We start from the raw sequence: 20,594 nt of genomic DNA on the forward strand, positions 1-20,594 counted from the left end.
ATGCAAAAACTTACGTGTGTGTGTGAGTGTGTTATTTAAAAAACGAAAGTGTCAAGTGTTGATCCAAACTAGATGCTTTATTGTTTTTAAGTGACATCGATTGATTTTTTTGTTTTTGTTCATGCAGTATAAGGAATAGCGAACATATCGTCTTTTCAGTATCGTTTGCTTTAAAGAACAGGTTTACGTTAATGAGCCGGTAAATGTTCAGGTACGGTATTTACAGTTACTGATAGTGTTTCTTCCTCTTATCCCTGTGAGATGTTTGGGAACCTTTTTTTAAAAACGAACAAAAAAAAAAAAGGTTTAGCTCTCCGAAAGTGGTCTCGTCACTTGTTTTGGTCCCCTTCTTTTTGCTTTTTTATTGTTTTTTTAAATTTTTTTTAAATGCATAAATGTACCAGAGGAGACTGAAAGAAGGCAGCTCTCTCAAACAGAAGACCTCTCAAGTGTTAAGAAAAGTAAAAGGGGGGGAAATCCACCTGACACAACTCAATGTAAGACAACTGCTTATCTTGATGACTGCACAAAGACTCTTATCATTTAAAATAAACGGGCATGTGCATGTACTTTGTGACGCCTCTTTCTTTGAGTGTGTGTGTGTGTGTCGATTTATGCAAGAAAGACATTTTGCATATAGCTTTTATAAGGTTGACATGTATTATAGTAGTGTGGTTTCTATAACAACTAGGTTTATATTATTGTAATAATCATAATTAATGTAATTATTCTAAAACTGGAGCCTTTTTATGACGCTTTTAAGGTGGTAGTGTTACGTTCTTCCTTCCTCCCTCCTTTCCTTCTTTCTTCCTCCCTCCTTCCTTCTTCCTCCCTCCGTTCCATCCTTCCTTCCTCCTTTCCTTCCTTCCATCATTCCTTCCTTCTTTCCTCCCTCCCTCCTACCTTCCTCCATCCTTCCTTCCTTCCCTCACTTGCTTCCTTCCCTTCCTTCCTTCCTCCCTCCTTTCCTTCTTTCTTCCTCCCTTCCTCCTTTCCTTCCTTCTTCCTCCCTCCGTTCCATCCTTCCTTCCTCCTGTCCTTCCTTCTTCCTTCCTTCCATCATTCCTTCCTTCCTTCCATCTTTCCTTCCATCCTTCCTTCCTTCCATTTTTCCTTCCTTCCTTGACTTGAGGACAACAGGAGGGTTAAACTGCGTCTAATTGAAGTGTTTTGTTTTTTTTAACCTTTTCTTACGTTTTTACTACAGATTATAAATATGTAACTGCTAACAACCAGGTTTACATCAATAATCATAATTAATGTAATAATTACTATATAAAACTAAAGGTTTTTTATGACATTAGATTAGGGCTTTTAATGTGTGTTTACAGCTGTAGTATTGGATTTTTGAGCATCTCTAAAAGGCGTCTAATTGTAAGTGGGTTTTTTTTAACCTTTTCTTAACTTTTTACTACAGATTATAAATATTTAACTTGACTGATAACTAGTTTTACATCAATTTAATAATCATAATGTAATAATTACTCTCTAAAACTGTAGGCTTTATTTTTTTTTAGGTTTTCAAGGGTAAAATTCCTTCCTACTTTGGCTGGGCGATATAGATTAAATCAAATATCACAATATTTTTGACCAAATACCTCAATATCCATATCACAACAATATTGTAAAGATGACTTTTGGTGCTTTCACAAAATATTTACACAATGAGATTTTTGATAAATAATCATCAGTAAATTTGATATAATGACAAAGTGGGTAAAAGGTAAATAATAGAGCAGCTAGAACATCATTTTACTGTAATGCAGCTTTTAAAACCAGGACCAGACAACACTTATGTCATATCACGATATATATTACCCATCCCTACTTCCTACTTACCTTCAGCAGCATTTCAGGTTTTCGGCACCAGTCGGTTGGAACAATCTTCAAGTTGAACTTCGTCTTTAAACACCTCGTACCCCTCGACTGTTTCTAAGGAAGATGCGAAGGCTCTGGAGTCCAGGCTCTCTGTATGTAAGTGTTTTATATAAGTGGTTTTTATTTCACTTATTATTTATTGTCCAATTTTTTATTTATTTTTATATTGTAACTGTATTGCTGCTGTCTTTTGATCTTTTGATCTTTGATCCTTTTTGATCCTCCCTCCTTCCTTCCTTCCCTCCTTCCTTACTCCCTTCCTTCTTTCCTCCCTCCCTCCTTCTCTCTTTCTTCCCTCCTACCTTCCTCCCTTCCTTCTTTCCTCTGTCCTTCTTTCCTTCCTTCCTCCCTCCCTCATTCCTTCTTTCCTCCCTCCCTCCTACCTTCCTCCGTCCTTCCTTCCTTTCCTTCCTTCCCTCCCTTGCTTCCTTCCCTTCCTTCCTTCCTCCCTCCCTCCTTTCCTTCCTTCTTCCTCCCTTCCATCCTTCCTTCCTCCTTTTCTTCCTTCTTCCTCCGTTCCATCCTTCCTTCCTCCTTTCCTTCCTTCTTCCTTCCTTCCATCATTCCTTCCTTCCTTCCATCCTTCCATCTTTCCTTCCATCCTTCCTTCCTTGACTTGAGGACAACAGGAGGGTTAAACTGCGTCTCATTGAAGTGTTTGTTTTTTTTACCTTTTCTTACCTTTTTACTGCAGATTATAAATATTTAACTTGACTAAGGCAACTCATTTTTTTTTTTTTTTTTTTTTAATGGATTAAGTCAGTTATTGGATGTAGAAACATTTGGCTTTCAGAGATAAATGACTCGTGATCAGTTATGTTAAAAAATAATCTGACATAGTTTTGTTAAGTATCTTTTCATTTTGACCTAGATTTATAAATGTGGATTTACTACCATCATTTTGACTGCCATTGATGTAACTCAGTGTCAGAATCATGAATTACTACCTCGTATAAATTGAACTATTTCCTCTCACTAGTAGCCTGTAATTAAGATAAAAGCCTAATTAAAACACTAATACATAGCTTTGCTTTAATATCTGATAATTTTTAATTATTTTGTATTAAATTATCTTTGCCTTGTCATATTTTAAAAAAAAAATTGACTTCCACACATCTGACTTTAAGCATAAACTTTTACTGTTAATTTATGCAGTGGGAGTCAGACCTGCACACACACACATTTCTTGTTTTAGGCCACTTTTGGGGACATTGCATTGACTTACTTTCATTTTCTGGACACTTATTTTAACCCTAACCACCTACACTTTACAATAACTCTATATTTTACCACTCAACCAAAAATCTGCTCCCCCCCCCAATTTAAGACATAAACTTTGCTTCCAATTGGACAAGCCATCCCTAGTTAAAAAGCCTAATTAAAACACTAATACTTATATTTTATAATAATATAATTTTGTCTTAGTATCTGGTCATTTTTAATTACTTGGTATATACAGTTTTAATTTCTGGTGCAATTTGACTTCCATGCAATTGACTTTAAACATAAACTTTTACTGTTAATTTATCCATTGGGAGTCCCTTAACGACCAGTCAGACCTGCACACACACACAAATTTCTTGTTTTAGGTCACTTTTGGGGACATTGCATTGACTTACATTCATTTTTTTGGATTTCACTACACTAATATCCGCTTTTCCCCCCCGATTTATACATAATCTTTGCTTCCAATTGGACATGCCGTCTCTGATTTGTCCCTGAAAGTACTGTATGACAGATTGACACACACACACACACACACACACACACATGCACACACACACACACACACACACACACACACACACACACACACACACACACACACACACACACACACACACACACACACACACACACACTGGTCGCTGCAGGCTGCATCTCACCGAGAAAAAAAAACAGAAGGGGGGGGGCTTCTTTCTGCAGCAGCTGCAACACGGCGACACATGCGCTGCATCTGTGCATCCGGCAGCTGATCGATACATGTATCGGAATATAATCCATCCCCGCATGGTGACGTCACGCCGTTGATCGGTAATAGTGGCTGGGCGGGTTGGTTGGTCGGTCGGTGGGTGGGTGGCTGGGTTTCAGCGCGGACGCCACGGATAGATGGGTGCATTAAAACCTCACACAGGATAAAGAGGAAAAACAACACACACACATTATTGCACGAGGAGTGTGTGTGTGGACGTGGACGTGTACGGGACTGTGTTTGTTGTTTGTTTTGTTTATTGGACGTGTGGGGAAAATGTAGTAGCTGTCACGGACCGCCTTTTGCAGGAGGAGGATGGATGCGTAACAGGACGGATCGAGCCAGCTGTGGCCTGCTTCTAACAGCAACATCTGGCCGGTGAGTCGCACTGTGCTCGGCTTGTGTTAAGAGCCAGGTATGGAGAGATGAGGGAGTGGGAGAAGGGGGAAAAAGGGAGGGGGGGCTCGGTTTCAGTGCATCCCTTAGCTCCATGCATGGTCTCCGGACCCGGTGAGTCGTTGTGACCTCGTCCTTGGCTGCTGCTGCTTGGATTGATGGTTGAGTGATTAATGTGCACGTTTGACAGACAGGCTGCGAAGGCTCATCACGGAGGGAAAAAAATCATGAACGTGACATGCTGTTAAATGCCTTCTGTGCAGCGTGCATGCACACCTGCACAATGCATAACCATTTAATGGTAAACTATTGCAACTGTATTTATGGGCAAATGTGCAATTACACGCCCCAGTGAAGGGTTAAATCATATGTGGATAGCCTCATAATATCACAGGAGATTAATATAGACATATATGGGAATGCACTGGAATCGTATTTTTTGAGCTTCATTATGAATCCCATCAGAAATTGATACTATAGAAGGATGCAAAGCCTCAATCACAGCTTTTAAAATCCCCCAAAGGGTTATTGTAGGAGATGTTATTGTGATGTAAGGTCACTATGAATTCACCAGTGAGCACCACGGATCCACTACGAGTCCCTGCAGGGAAATTAGAGAGGTTAGAAACACAGAATAGCACACAGCTTAAGGTCATGGTGATTCACTGTAGGATTATTATAGTAGGTACAACACAATATGGTCTGTGTAAACTCGCACCGATGCCCCCCCCACCCCAGTTAGTGCATGACAGTGATTTTATGTTGTTTGTGTATCCCACTTGTCCACCATCCTCACCGGCTTGTAGTCCTTCTGCAGGGTCAGAGAGGGCGCCTCAGCAGCCAGCCGGCTCTGGACTATAGCGGCGAGTAGTGGAAGAGATGGAAGAAGGGGACGCAGAGGGGGAAGGGCCCATGGCCGTCAGAGAGGGGCAGAGTGGTCACGGCCTTCCCACGGACGCCAACAACGCCAACACCACCACCACCAACCTCCTGGCATCTGTCAAAGAGCAGGTAGGTAGGAGGCAGGAGATGCTGCAGTCACACCCAATCTTATTGTTCACTCCTGAATCCTGCAGCTGCGTTCACACTTGACAACCATCCTGCTTATATTTTATTATCTTCTTATGATGATGAATGATCTCAAGGATTGAATCTTCAGCATGTGCCATACTCACACCTGTATTGGGGGATAGTGTGAAGACCCTTTAACTTGCACTCAAACACTAATTTGAGAAGTTGCAGCTCTCGTGGGAATGTATAAAATGTATTGGAGTATTTGATCGTGCAAGTTTTCGTGGTTTTTAAAAGATCAGTGTGAACAAGCTTTTATAAGATCTGGCAGCGATGTTTAAGTGTGTTTTCATACCTGCTTTCATTTTCTTGCTTTTCACACTTTTTAGTTACACTTTCTGCCTTCAGGTTGCTCAACTCCTTTCTATTGCACTTTCTTTTTATCTTCTCATCATCCTCACTCTGGCTGCACAGCTAATGGCAATTGCCTCTAAAATCTAATTAATATCTTGGAAAGAACTGATTGTGATTTAAGTGCTGGACGTCGTAATGAACTGACTGTGAACTTCTTATTGATACCGAACATGAGAAAAATCACAGAGAGACACTTGCAGCTGCAGTGTGAACGCTCTCCGTCTGCCTCTCGTCCCCCTGCTGTTATTTTAATGCCTCTCTCTCTCCATCCCGTCACCATGGGAGTCAGTCTTTTCCCCTGCTCTTTCTCTTAATTACGCCTGGACAGTGGCCATGTTCTCAACTTAGTCCCCGGCTGTGTGACTCTGAATTCGGCACACTGCTATTTAAAGGCTTATGATGTCCAAGAAAAAGAGAGAATCTCACTCTAACTTTTTTTAATCTGCACTTTCTGCGGAGCTGCAGATTGCTTTTAAGCCTCAACTGATGTGAAGTTAAGGGGAAAAAGGGTGTTTGCTGCGTTCTTGATGTTGCTTTGGTTCTTTCGTTGAAACGCAGCAGGAGCGGCTCTATCACCGCTGGCTCATGCCGAGTGCCTCAAAAGCTCTTCTTTTGGAAACTGCTTCATTTCACACAAGAGAATCAGAGAGAGAGAGTCTGCTGAATCATTTTTTCCTTCACATATTCATGCTTTGTGCAGCAGTTGCATATATTGGATGTTATGTGTTTAATCTCTACAGTAGCTGTCTGGGATGACACATTTTTGAAGTTGTGATGGAAATTGATGGAGGCATAGTCAGTTGATCTTTGTTTTTCAGTTATTTTTCCAGCAAAAATGACAATTTGGTGCTTTTATTTGTCATATATGAAGATGAGCTGAATATTTGCTGGTATAAAACACTTGAATGTGTTAACTTTGTCTGTATTGTGGCAGCATTTTTCACTTGTTTCTGATATTTTGTGGACTAAAAGATTAATCAATGAATCGAGAAAACAATCAGCAGATAAATCAATGACAATAATCCTTAGTTGCAGCCCTAGATCAGTTTAATTTCACTATGTTTAAGGCGATCATTGACGACTCTTGCTTGGAGCTCTGCAACTATATTTTAATGCTGGTTTTGAAATAGAAATCTATGTTGAAATATCCCCCGAAAAATGCACCAGAACCATGTAGATGTGCGACTCTCCTCCCCAGTAAAAGCTGATTATTCAGTTACTTAAAAATTACCGTCACTGGTGACTTTTTGACCTCAGAAGGCAAGACAGACGTAGCGTGACGTTACCAGATATCAGTGAGATGAAGAAATACGATCCTAGTGTGCCAAGTTTGAGTAATGGATCCGTGATGTTTTTGGCTTATTAGACTCCAAAACACAGCGAATCACTTCAAAGCTCTGTGAGGAATGCTATCCTTCATCTTAATGACTGAGGTAAACAGTAAAAGGATACAGTCTGTATAGCCTTTCTGTATTTTTCTTATTGTCAACAAATATCATGCTCGGAGCTGAACTAACAACAAATTGATCTACTAACGAGTATTGTGTGTGTATCCAAAGCCTGATATATCTTATTCCTCTGTGCTGGAGACCTCTGTTGTTCCTCTAGAAATGATTAAAAACACATCACCGCTGCACTGGGTGACATGTTCCTTCGTTATGAGGAGTTTAGGCACGTTAGTTTGTTCAGAAACGGCTCCAAAGACTAATAACATCGCTGGTTTGGCTCCACACATGTTTGATTTGTTGACAGTAAGACAATAAGGAAAGTATGGAAAGTTGTCCACCTCGTCCTTCTAGTAATCTATCAGGAATATTGATCAGTGTGTGTTCTTAACTGTGAATGATAGTTTCTTTAACCCTCCTGTTGTCCTGAGTCAAGGAAGGAAGGGAGGAAGAAGGAAGGAAGGGAGGGATGAAGAAGGAAAGAAGGGAGGAAGGAAGGTAGGAGGGAGGGAGGAAAGAAGGAAGGAGGGAGGGAGGGAGAAAGGAAAGAAGGAAGGGAGGAAGGTAGGGGGAGGAAAGAAAGAGAGAAGGAGGGAGGGAGGAAAGAAGGGAGGAAGGAAAGGAAGGAAGGGAGGAGGGAGGGAGGAAAGAAAGAGAGAAGGAGGGAGGGAGGAAAGAAGGAAGGGAGGAAGGAAAGAAAGGAAGGAAGGAGGGAGGGAGGAAGGAAGGAAGGGAGGAAAGAAGGAACAGTCAAAACAGACGGGGTCAATTTGACCCGGGAGGACGACACGAAGGTTAAGGTCTTTCCTAAACCTTAACTAAGTAGTTTTAGTTACCTAAACAAAGACACTTGAGTCAATGATGTGATGCAACCCAGTGTCAATTGGTGTAACCATCATTGTTTTCATACAAATCTGATTAGATACAAGAAAAATCAGGGAAGGCACTGATGTCTTTAAATATTACGTAATTAATTGACGAGCATGTTTTGCTGCTCATATGGACACCAGGATGCTCTTATGTGCTGTTTTTTGGAGGCGGCGACAAATGTCTTGGTTTGTCTTTTAGTTATGATGACTTGTTGGAAGAGGTGAGTCAGAGATGCTTGATTTGTTTAATGAGGGGGAGCATGTTGAGAACAGGAGGGGAAGAAATGAATGATGATTAACAGCTAACAAAGTACAGAAACAGCCTACAACATACAGCGTGACTGCAGTCTAAACTTAGAAGTTGCCACAGAGCAAACATTTTATCATGTAGCAGACTGCTGAACAGACTGCAACCAGAAAATATAATCAAGTTGCTTTACCTTTTGTCAGTGGGGAGATGCAGGCGGTGGCGTTGCTGAAGCATCAAATCTACTGCCTGCAGTTCCTCCACAGAAATGTCAAATTAGACGTGCTAAATGGAGCACATCAGTTATTGCCTTCCCTTTGTGTTCAGGCCCTGATGCTTTTCCACTTTGCTCTCATTTAGCCCATTTAAAAGTAGCAGTGATAGACGTGAACAGGGAAATACCAGAGCTGGAGAAGTGGCACCTCGTGAAACCCAAAACCTACACGGTGTCAGTGCTCGGTTTAATTTCGTCACTCCTCGAGGGCAAACATTGCGGGATTGATGAGATGTTGAGACAACAGCCTGCAGCAAAGTTTTATCCAACACGAAAGCTGAGAGGGTCTGTAGCTGCATTTTGCATCGTTCGGTGAAATCAAGACTGAGTCAATGTGTGTGCCTGATATCAAAATCTAAACTGCTTACAGAGCTGTCACAATAATCTGTTTTTATCATTACATTGTAAGATTTATCTAGTGTGGGTTGCCATTGACATTGACCTGCACACCTGCACACCGGCAGACTTACTTGGCAGCTTTGGCCTTCAGTGATTTTCCCTCCAATTGTGTGTGTGTGTTTGTGTTTTTTTTCTGGATAAACTGAGGCACCTGTCACGAAAACATTTGACATTTAACACAAACTTTCTCTACAGTTGTCTTGCAGGTAAACTACAAATGATACCTGCTTTTTGTTCTCCACATTTTGGAAGCAGTAGTTGAAAAAACAGTCTCACTGCAAAGGTCCATTTAGTACCTGTAGTTCCTGAGCTGCTATTTTGGGGGGTGTTTTATGCCTTTGTTTGACAGCCAGTAAGTGATAGATGTCAGGAAATGAGGGGAAAGAGAGCGGTGGAAAAAATGCACCCTGGCCAGACTCAAACCAGTGAATCTACAATTCAGTGTCTCTGCTGAGGAAGATGATGTGATGCAATTAAAAGCCTCCGGAGAGCCGCTAAATGTGAGTAGATTGTTTTGTCAACTCCAGATGCCTTAATAGCACTTCTCTGTAACACTGGAATATTTGGTATGTTTGGAAACGTTGTGATTTTGGCTGCAATTTCAAGTAAAGACCAGAGGCTTTAGTTTGAAATAGTGGATAGTAGATGATGGTGAAGGAGGTCAATAATCTAATAATTCGATCATACTGTAGTTCAGTATTTCACCCCGGTAAGAAACTAGGAAGCAAAGTCTTTCATTATCTCTAAATATATATTTGGCATCAGGCTGTTGTTGTGCAGGGCAGCTCCCAGGTGTAAAAGCAGCCTCTTACTGTATGAATGTGACGCCTGGTGCTACTGGAAATAAAAAACATGCACGCTCAGCAGAACCCTTCCCAGGAATCGGGAGGGGACTCAATAAAACAACAACTGGGCCACGTCAGCGCTCTCCACGCTTGGATTCATTCCGACGATTAAGGCCCAGAAACGCCACGTGTGTGTCGCCAAAGCAAATTTTCCAAATGGCTGATCTATGGATGGATTGACAGCTCTCTTATGTGGCCTCTTTTTTTTCGTGCAGGAGGTTTGCTTTATATGAGCTGCGGGGTCACAGTCTGACTCCGAGGGTTAAATCAGCTCTGTCAATCCAGTTATGTCATCGCCTGGCGCTGCCCTGCTGTTTTGTTGTTGTTGTTTCGTTGCTGACATCTTGTTGACATCTGCCTCGATTTGAATGTGTGCTCCCTGTCATACTTTGGGAAAAAAAGTGAGAGAGCTTATGATATCTTGTTGTTGAAGCCGGCCTTGTTGACTGGAGATCACGGATGCCTGAGGTGTCACGTTAGCAGTCTGTGGCGGAGTTGCTGACTCCTCTCGATTCACAGAGTGGAAATCAAAGAGAAAAACAAGCCACCCTCGGATACTATTTCAGATCTCATCAGTCTGTGATGCTCTTTGCATTTCTAGGAGTTATTTACTCTTTCAGTGAACCCACTCTGCCTCATCTACTTAGTGACTTCCACTGTCTCCCAGAATGCCTTTTGACAGAAAATGAGCGCAGACCTGTTGCTCTCCATAAAAGGTGGGCGTTTGGGCGTATAAACAGACTCAAAGTGTTTTAATCCATCTATGGGGTTACATGTGTGGGCAGAGAGAGCAAGAGAAATGGCAAAACAAGAGCGGCATGCACTGTTATCTGGTCTGTTGAGGCTACTTTGAGTGTATCAACTTGTATCTCTGATGATTTCTCCCTGTATAATTGCTGAATGTCGTAGCAAAATGGCGTCTCTTAAGGGAAAAAACCTGCGTAATTAATGTTGTGGCTGGACAAATGTGCTGCTCTGTCAGAAATGTGTCATTGCGTCACTGACAGGATGTTCGGAGAGAATGAGAGAAACGCATCACCGAGCAGCAAAATGAGCCTGAAAATGTTAAGCTGCCTTTTTTTTCCTTCTTTTTTTAAAACAAAGTCTTTTAAGGGGTGAATTCTTCCTTTAAGATGTCGACTTATTGCAAAGGCAGCAGCAGAACTAGGCCGAACATTTCACGGATATCACAGATGCAGTCTGGATAAACTGAACTGCAGGGCTATGATTAGACATGGCAAGGCGGAATAAGATGCAGAGGTCTGTGGTTGGTGTCACTCGATAAGAGAAAAACACTTTGTGATGTCGCAAAATACGCCTTGACGAAACGTCCAGCAGCCTCCAGCTGGTACGATACTGCCTGGCACGGCTTTGCATCGGCCTGGCAGGGCTAGGCGCGTTTCCAGACATCACGAGGTGACGAGCACAGGGCACCAATGTGGCTCTGTTTATCCCTCGAGGCGTGCCATGATGTGGCAAAGGCTGAAACAAGGAGGGTCTGTGTGTTCCTGTCCTGTCTCTGCGCTGCTCTCAAGTGATGTAAGGAGATGCAGGAGCAGAGAGAGAAGAGGCAGAGTCAGCAGCAGTGACGCTGTGACACTATGCGGCACGTTTAAGCACCATGTTGTTTGACTGGAAGTAGTGATTGTGTCAGTATGCATCCCACACTGTCCCTTCACACTTCAGGTGAGGTTTTGTTGCTCATTTCCCGACTCAATCACCTCTTTAACCTCTCCTTTTCCATTTCATGTCATTTATATTCCACTTTGTTCTATTTTTCTGTCATTTATATCATCTCATCCAATGTAGTTGTCTCTTATTTGGTTTGTTGGTGTCTTGTGTTTGGTCATGGTAGCAGCATAGATGTAGAGATGGCAATGTCCGACTGAAATATCTCAACAGCTACTGATAGATTGCCATGAAATCTTGTACAGATGTCAATGGTCTGGTTCGGTTATCCTTTGGCATCTTGACAACTATTAGATGGATTGCCTTGAAATTTGGTGTTAACATTCATGTTCCCCTCAGGTTGCACTGTACTAAGTTTGGTTTTCTTTTGATTTTTCATATAGCGCCATTGTCAAGTCAAAAAAGACCTTCCCATCAGCCTCAACAGCACCTTGCAGTTAATGCTAATTTGCATACTAACACACTAAACTATGTAAATATGACAGGACTGCAACTAGTCATAATTTTTATTAGCAATTAATTAGGTACATCTGAATTAGTCATTATATAAAATGGTGAAAAATGTTGATGAATGTCTCCCAAAGCCCAAGAAGCAACCTAAATGTGTCGTTTTGTCCCGAGCAACAGTCGTCAATGCAAAAATATTCAGTTTATTGTCATAAAATACTAAAAAAAAAACAGAATATATTGACATTTAAAGCGAAATTAGACCCCGATGAGCCAAAATGATTAATCGATTAACAAAATACCTGCCAATTAATTTTAAGCATTATACCTGCTAAGCATTAGTGTGCAACATCAACGAGCTGCTACTGTTGCTAAAGACTCTGTTCATTTATTAGCTCCTCTCAAGTTTTTCCTCACTTGTAGTAATTAATCATTCGCATCTTCCTATGTGTGATTATAACTCTGTTTGTTCTCTTGTATCACCTCACAAAGGCAGTAATTGATTAGACTAATTTAGACGGCAATGTTATCTCGCTGCATGAAGGTGCGCCACAACCGAAAATCAAGGAAGTGCTGAATGATTTTGTCTTATTTCCAGACCTTCAGAGCTTATTGTTTTGATATTTGCATCGACTTTCTTGTTTTATTTAATATCCTGTATGACTTTTAAGCATAAAGATCCTGCAAAATGTTCATAATATCCTAGAAAAATGTCAACACCATGTAAACAAGTAGAAATAAAATCTAGTTTGGCTCGTATTAGTCTACTCTCAAATTAAAATCCCAAGCTAAACTTAATCTTTTTCTCCAGTTGCACAATAAATGTACCATTCTGTGATGGTTTGGAGCAGTTGCCTCAGAGCCATCGCAGCCCCTATAAGCAGACAAACATCTCTCCAATTAACTCGGAGTAATTGCCGCGGAAAAATCAACACTTATTAACGCTGTAAAATTAGCTGTGTGTACCCAGTGTCCTCATGGGGATCATTAAAGTTTCATGCAGCCAGAGCCACAGTGATGTACAGTATAGTGAGTCCCCTCTATATTGTATATGCCGGTTTGAAATTGGCCCGAATTACTGCCTTTAACCCTCCTGTTGTCCTCGAGTCAAGGAAGGAAGGAAGGAAGGAAAGAAAGGAGGGAGGAAGGGAGGAAGGGAGGAAGGAAGGAGGGAAGGAAGGAAAGGAGGGAGGAAGGAAGGAAGGAACGGACGAAGGAAGGAAAGGAGGGAGGAAGGAAGGAGGGAAGGAAGGGAGGAAGAAGGAAGGAAAGGTGGGAGGAAGGAAGGAGGGAAGGAAAGAAGGAAGGAAGGAAGGAACGAAAGGAAAGAAGGAAGGAAATTAAGGAAGGTAGGAGGGAGGGAGGAAAGAAGGAAGGAGGGGGGGAGGGAGAAAGGAAAAGAGGAAGGGAGGAAGGAAGGGAAGAAGAAGAAGGAAGGAAAGGAGGGAGGAAGGAAGGAACGGAGGAAGGAGGGAAGGAAGGGAGGAAGAAGGAAGGAAGGAAGGAAGGAAAGAAGGAGGAAGGAAGGGAAGAAGGACAGAAGGAAGGAAAAAGGGGGATGGAGGAAGGAAAGAAGGGAGGGAGGAAAGAGAGAGGAAAGAAAGAAAGAGAGTAGGAGGGAGGGAGGAAGGACAGACGGGAGGAAAGAAGGAAAAGTCAAAACAGACGACACAAAGGTTAAAAACACTTTGTGCACAGAAGTAAGACTCGCTGGCTTCGACGTCAGGCCAGGTGGCTTTTTGAATATGCCGTCAGCTCCTGTAGCGTGCAGACGTCTTCAGTCCACAGTGGATAAGACACAAGCAAATAACCAACATGATGAGACCATTAACCAAAGCACTGTACACCATCTGACTAAAAGACACTGTCAAGGCTGTGAGCATCACGTAGCCGAAGAGATGACCCGAATACAAAAGAGGTTTTTATCAAGAGACGTAAAACAGCTGCTTGTGTGGATTTAAGCGTCTTTGTAGGTTTTTGGGATTATATACTGTACTAGATGGATGGATGGATGGATGGATGGATGGATGGATGGATGGATGGATGGATAGATAGATAGATAGATAGATAGATAGATAGATAGATAGATAGATAGACAGATAGACAGATAGATAGATAGATAGATAGATAGATAGTAGGATAGATAGATAGATAGACAGATAGATAGATAGATAGATAGATAGATAGATAAATCTCTCTCATCTCATAAATTTAGGGCCAACAAACTGTGAACAATCACTCACCTTTAGTTTTTAATTGGGTGCGTGGAACGGAGAGCAGTGATTGGTGTGCAGATCAGAGGGTCCGGAGGTGGAATAGATGATGAACTGTGCAGAGATGTAGGCGACAGGAACATAATCAGCTAGATAGAAACAACCACAACTACACAATAAACAACAAATTAATATAAGCTGTTACAAGAATCTTATTAAAAAAAAACTGCATGTAATCAAGCTTTAAAATCTCCGAGGGGAATGTAAGTTTGCAGTTCATTACATTTAAAAGCTGCAGAAATGAGTGTGTAATTAAACTTGTTCATTCAATATTATTAATAGATAGACACACACAGTAAAACAGGGAGAAATAGTCAAAATAAAGATTGGTATTATGTAGTTTTTTAAATATATAATGAAGATATTTAAACCGTAGTAAGAGTTGCAGCTGAGCCTGAAAACTTTAAATCTTCTTTTTTTATTGTAACTTTGCTTTTGATGGATGATAAACTTTGTCAGTTAGTAAATGAAAGACTGATTGTGATTTTCATTATCACAATCATTAATTTTTTGGAGCAGCGAGCTGCTTTTCCATTTCCGCTGTGCATTTTTTTAACATTGTGGAATCGATACTGTCCATCGACACCGCTGAAGCAATCTGTATAAGTGGTCTACTGTATGCAATTAATCAGGATAATTTGGCTGCCATGGTAACACGTATTCATTTCATCGTGTGAGTACAAGGTTTTCCCTGACACATCAAAAAGTGAAGTGTTGTATATTTTTAGTGGTTCTTCATTAAAAAGAGAGCAGTGATGACTGTCCCATATCTGGTATTACTACACTGCACTATATTATCTGTTTATACATATTCATCATTATTTTACCCTCCGGTTGTCCTCGAGTCAAGGAAGGAAGGATGAAGAAAGAAGAAAGGAAGGAAGTAAGGAAGGAAGGAAGGAAGAAGGAAGGAAAGGAGGGAGGAAGAGAGGAAGGAAGGAAGGAAGGACGGAGGAAAGAAGGAAGGAAGGTAGGAGGGAGGGAGTAAAGAAGAAAGGGGGATGGATGAAGGAAAGAAGGAAGGGAGGAAAGAGAGTAGGAGGGAGGAAGGAAGGAAGGGAGGAAGAAAGAAGGAAAGGAAGGAAGGAAGGGAGGAAGAAGGAAGAAAAGGAGGGAGGAAGTAGGAAGGAAAGGACGGAGACGGGGATGGACAGAAGGAAGGGAGGAAGGAAAGGAAGGGAGGAAGGAAAGGAAGGGAGGAAGAAGGAAGGAAGGAAAGGAGGGAGGAAGAAGGAAGGAAAGGAGGGAGATGGGGAAGGACAGAAGGAAGGGAGGAAGGAAAGGAAGGGAGGAAGAAGGAAGGAAAGGAGGGAGGAAGAAGCAAGGAAACGAGGGAGACGGGGAAGGACAGAAGGAAGGGAGGAAGGAAAGGAAGGAAGGACGGAGGAAAGAAGGAAGGAAGGTAGGAGGGAGAAAGGAAAAGAGGAAGGGAAGAAAGAAGGAACAGTCAAAACAGACGGGGTGAATTTGACCCGGGAGGACGTCACAAAGGTTAATTAATGAGCAACCTGTCAGTGCATATGACCTCATGTTTACTTCTCTTAGTTTATATCTAGTAAGTCCGTATGAACACGTAATGGACCAGAACTAAAAGACGATGTAAAAGTGACTTCACGTCTTTAAACTACAGTCGAGGCGCAGGTTTACTGAGCCGTAGTAAAACACATCTTTCTTATCAGATCTTTCACTTTGATCGAGAATATTTCCCGAACGTCTTTGACAGCAGAGTTTCCTTTCCGTATATGTGTGTGTGTGAGTTTTCCAGCCGGCTTGTTTTGTATTCAGACGTTATTTGCAGACAGCTAATTCTCCAGTGAACCTCCACGATGACACCAGCTGTGGTGCCTAGAAGATTTATGAAGCAGCTGGGAAGCCTCTGTGTTATGTAACAGAATAAATAAAAAAAAACGAGGGAGTGCCAAAACTACCAGCCACTTGGTTATAGCTGACAAACATCTGCTCCGCTTTAGTGCCCTTAAGCAAGGAATTGAATCCCTACCAGCTCCTAAGCCTTTTAATAAATAGGTCATATTTTTAGTGAAGTTGCCAAAATTGCCACGAGTGTTATATTTTGATATAGATATCATATTATATCTCTGTGCCAATTCATGTTTTTGGAAATGTCTAAAGCAGTTGAAAGCTTCTTTTTAATGCTTTATCATCATGAGCAAGTCGGCCTTTCAGAGAAAAAATCGGGATGGCATTTGGCCTACAGTGTACCAGAGATACACTTAATCATAAAGCACTGAGCCGACAAACAGCGTCTGAGTCCCATTTACCCAACACATACTAATTCAGCCCTTTGTTTTAGTTCGTAGGAGTCCAGAGCTAAAGAATCAAGCCAGCCTGAAAGTCTCAATATTCACTCAAGGCCTTAAAAGGTTTTGATTCTGTGTATTCTTAACCTTCGTGTCGTCCTCCCGGGTCAAATTGACCCCGTCTGTTTTGATTGTTCCTTCTTTCCTCCCTTCCTTCCTTCCGTCTGTACTTCCTCCATCCCCCTTTCTTCCCTCCTTCTTTCCTTCCCTCCTTCTTTTCCTTCCTCCATTCCTTATTTCCTTTGTCCTTCTTTCCTCCCTTCCTCCCTTCCACTTTTCCTTTCTCCCTCCCTCCTTTCTTCCTTCCTTCCTTCTTTCCTCCATTCTCCCTTCCTTCTTTCCTTTCCTCCCTCCCTTCCTTCCTTCTTCCTTCCTTCCTTCCTCCCTCCCTTCCTTCCTCCCTTCCTTCCTTCCTTCCTTCCTTCCTCCCTCACTCCTTTCCTTCGTTCGTTCGTTCGTTCCTTCCTCCCTTCCTCCTTTCCTCCTTTCCTTCCTTCCTTCCTCCCTCCCTCCTTCCCTTCCTTCTTCCTCCCTTCCTTCCTTGACTCGAGGACATACTAACATGCTATTTAGTACGTTATGTATGTCTAACCCTAACCCTAACCCTAGTATGCAAGGTTTTCTAGTATATCTGAAACCATAATATGAAACCAATAGTACATGAAGTGCCCACTACTTTTGGGGAAATACAGTATTACAGTATACAAGCATTGGACACCACACTAGTATAAATATCAGGCAGCTCTGGCGCAATGTCAATAACACTTTAATCCAAGTAAGGTTTCACTTTGTAGGCGTAATGTATGTTTTTTAATGAGCTAAGACTCTATGGTTGGTACGGGTTACCATGGTTGCGTGTCCCTAGCCGGCAAGGATGCTCTCTCAGGAGTGAGATGATAATTACAGCTCAGTGTGTCCGAAAAGGTACAAACTCATAGTACATTTTCAGTATGTGCTATTGTTACCCACATGGCAGAGTGAGTCCCAGAATGAGAGAGGAAAAAGGGAGAGAAACGGTTTGGTGACTATGGTCAATGTGTTTTGCGCAGAGTGATGAGTATCACCTGGAGGGGAGGATCTTTGATATCTGTGAGGGGATTGACGGGCCAGTGTGACCTATCAGTGACTATTTGATGCAAAGAGTTCCGCCCCGTGCTCGTGTCTAGTGAGTGCGCGCGTATTATTCTTTCTTTCTTCCGGTCTGTATGAAAAGAGGAGCAAGAGTGAGCAACGGAGAAATTGTGAACGGTAACGACAAGTTTGTTGACAAAAACAGAATAAATTGAAGACATAAGGCTTACGCCGCGTTATATTGAAGTCCACTGTTAGTCCGGTACTATTGAAGTACTGTTAAAAACGGGCATTAGCATAGTCGCTAGCCGCGACGCTAGTTAGCTCGAGCTAATAGCCGTTGGCTTTGACTGTGACTGTGGGCCTTCGCGCGCTTTCCCCATAAAGCTCCGTTGAGCAGGTAATTCAGCCAACTAAAAGATTTTTCATTTATTATAATTCATTTATGGTGAAGTATTTGTGCTCTTGTTATATGTTTTTGTTTTTTTAGAAAACTGGGTTTTTTCTGAGCGCCGTCATTGTGCATGTGCGCCCAACCTGTAACGTGAGAGACTTATATTTCTTTCCAAATGAGTTTTCATGTAAATTTTGTATTAATTTGTATTTTGTACCTTCATTGAGCTCATTTTATGCACTTATTTGCTCACTGTAAGCTGTGAGAAGCTATTTTGGTTACAAAAAGAAATGAGTTAGTTTACATTTTTGATAATCTAATGGGTAAAATATTATTTGTACTGTTGCATATTTTGTTTATTGAATTTTATATGCAATTAATATGTTAAGTTAATATGACAGTTTAAAGGACCTAGTAAAAAGTGTAAAGCTTACACAATGTGATTAAAGATTATATTTGTATTTGAAGATTCATGTAATCTTCCAGTTTTTCTTGGATTTGGATCTGGATCTTCCAGTGATGTTGATGGCGAGCCTTCCCACCTGGATCTAGAGCGGAAGAGAAATATCACCAGATACTACCAGTGGCTACTGAACGTATCCTAATTCACCGTTTGGGGTGGTAGGCCGACTGCTGCAAAACATTCTCACCTCAGTCCCCCTGATCAACACACCTGCACATATTACCTCTTTTGACTCTGACGTTTTCTTTTTTCCCCCCGTGTGGAACTGAGAACTGAGTGGCAGGATATTTTCCTGAAGAGTATTGTTTTGTGAGCATAATTGATTGTTTTAGCCATGTTATATAATTTGATTTGATTTATAGAGAAACTTGATTTACATAAAAGTGATAATTAACTCAGGTTACAATTGAGATATTGATCACTAATGTGAAACTGAGCAATTGCCAATGTGATGTATATATTTTTTCTGTGATTTAACACAACCAGTGTTTTCAGTGAGTGGTACCCATATTTATAAATTTGTATTTTTCATTTTATTTTTATTATTTTTTACTTAATACAAAAAGCCGGCCTAATTCCAAATTCTACCTCTTGTCTCTGAGCTTCATTTAAACACTTCACTGTGCTCCAGCAGTTGAACCTACTGGTCCATTATCCTCTATAGTATTCCAACCTATGATTGATCAAAGGGGTGTTACACTATTCTAAGTGAAAAGATAGAAGATTAACTGAGAGAGATGTCAAATACAATGTCTGTTTGTCTTTAGGATTTATTGCTCTATAAAACCAGGAAGGATCACACACACACACACACACACACACACACACACACACACACACACAGACGAAAATGACACCTTTGGTCTGTTCAAGGTGGCTTATTATTCAGGGTCAGGGGGGCATTCAACAAAGTCAAGCACTCTTTTTAAAGAAGACATCTGAAGAGTCTTTGCTAGACAGAAAGACTTGGTTTCCCTCTGTGGTGAAGTGCTCTCCATCCTGCAGAAATATTATCTCACAATACTTCAAGAGTGGATGTTCAACCGCTTCATCGCCAAGGTTGCCAATGTCCTGAGTGCCCAGCTCTTTACACTTGCTGTTCATTGATGCAGGAAAATGTGATGCTCATGGAGGGAATCTCTGCATGCAGCTGTAGTACAGATGCAAGTTTCCTGGCTGGGTGTCAGTCTGAGATCGTTGCCATCGGCGTGCATCACCAAAAATGTCTATGGGGACACTGTGTGCTCAAGTCTGCACAAAAACAGGAAAGGACGCCACTCCAGCACATTCTTCCTTTTGCCAAACCAATGAACTTTACTCTGAAGTTCTTGCAAGACTTCTTGTGTGCATTGCTTTCTTCCCTGCCTTTTGCTCTCTTTCCTCTTCAGGGGGTATGACCTCGGCCAAAGGCTCCTCTGTATCCACGGTCATCTTCCGCCTCTTCCTTTTTCTAGCGAGGAGATCTCTCGGTATATCTGAGATCACTGCCCTGTGAAATTTCACCTTTGAGCCTTTTTTGCGGACATCTTCCTCTACAGATCTTCTTCCTCTTCCTTTCTGTAGATATGATGTCCAGTCTTTTGTTTCACTCTTGTTGGATGTGAACGTTGCCTCTCTTTCTTGAGTAAGGCTTTCTGCAACAGCACTGGCAAGAGAGACTGTTTACTCCTGGATAGAGCCATTGGTCAATACCTTAATACATCTACCACTTTTTGCAATTGTTCATCTCCCACTGATCTATATAATCCAAGGATGTTTGGGGGCAGGCTTCGTCTTAAGACCTGGAGGTCACTGTCATAAAGAACAAAGTAGCACGACTTCTCAGCCATTTTAATGAATCCTGCTGTGTGAAAAATAGCAGTAGATGCTGCTTTAGATCATAATTTACTGTGTAACTTCTCTGGGGTCGTCATGGCAACAAGAGCCAGAGCTTTACAAAAATACAAATAATAAATACAGATATATGATTGTTTTTTTTTATTTTTTAAATTGTCAGTTTTTTCCTCATAGCAACTTAAACTCCTGGAAGAAAAACCTGCGTCATAGATTCAGCAGTGCAAGTTCCCTGATTTATTCATTATAATTAAGTATATATAATAGTTTACACAGTACAATGTAGTGGTGAGCAGATATGTGTACAGCTATAATAACTCTTCCTGGTGTATAAACAGCATATTAGAAAAAGCAAG

The 20,594-nt window shown here is 41.4% G+C and overlaps 1 protein-coding gene across 1 annotated transcript in view; it reads left to right on the plus strand.

Moving 5' to 3' along the window:
* Nucleotides 1–5,125: 5,125 nt before the first annotated feature.
* Nucleotides 5,126–20,594, plus strand: part of LOC134006589 (plakophilin-4-like) — a 58,722-nt gene continuing 43,253 nt past the window's right edge. Inside the window, exon 1 of the mRNA XM_062445508.1 lies at nt 5,126–5,257. Coding sequence (XP_062301492.1) covers nt 5,126–5,257 — 132 coding nt within the window. The remainder of the gene's footprint in view (nt 5,258–20,594) is intronic.

This window comes from Scomber scombrus, chromosome 24 (genome assembly GCF_963691925.1).
Source record: "Scomber scombrus chromosome 24, fScoSco1.1, whole genome shotgun sequence".
Classification (NCBI taxonomy): domain Eukaryota; kingdom Metazoa; phylum Chordata; class Actinopteri; order Scombriformes; family Scombridae; genus Scomber; species Scomber scombrus.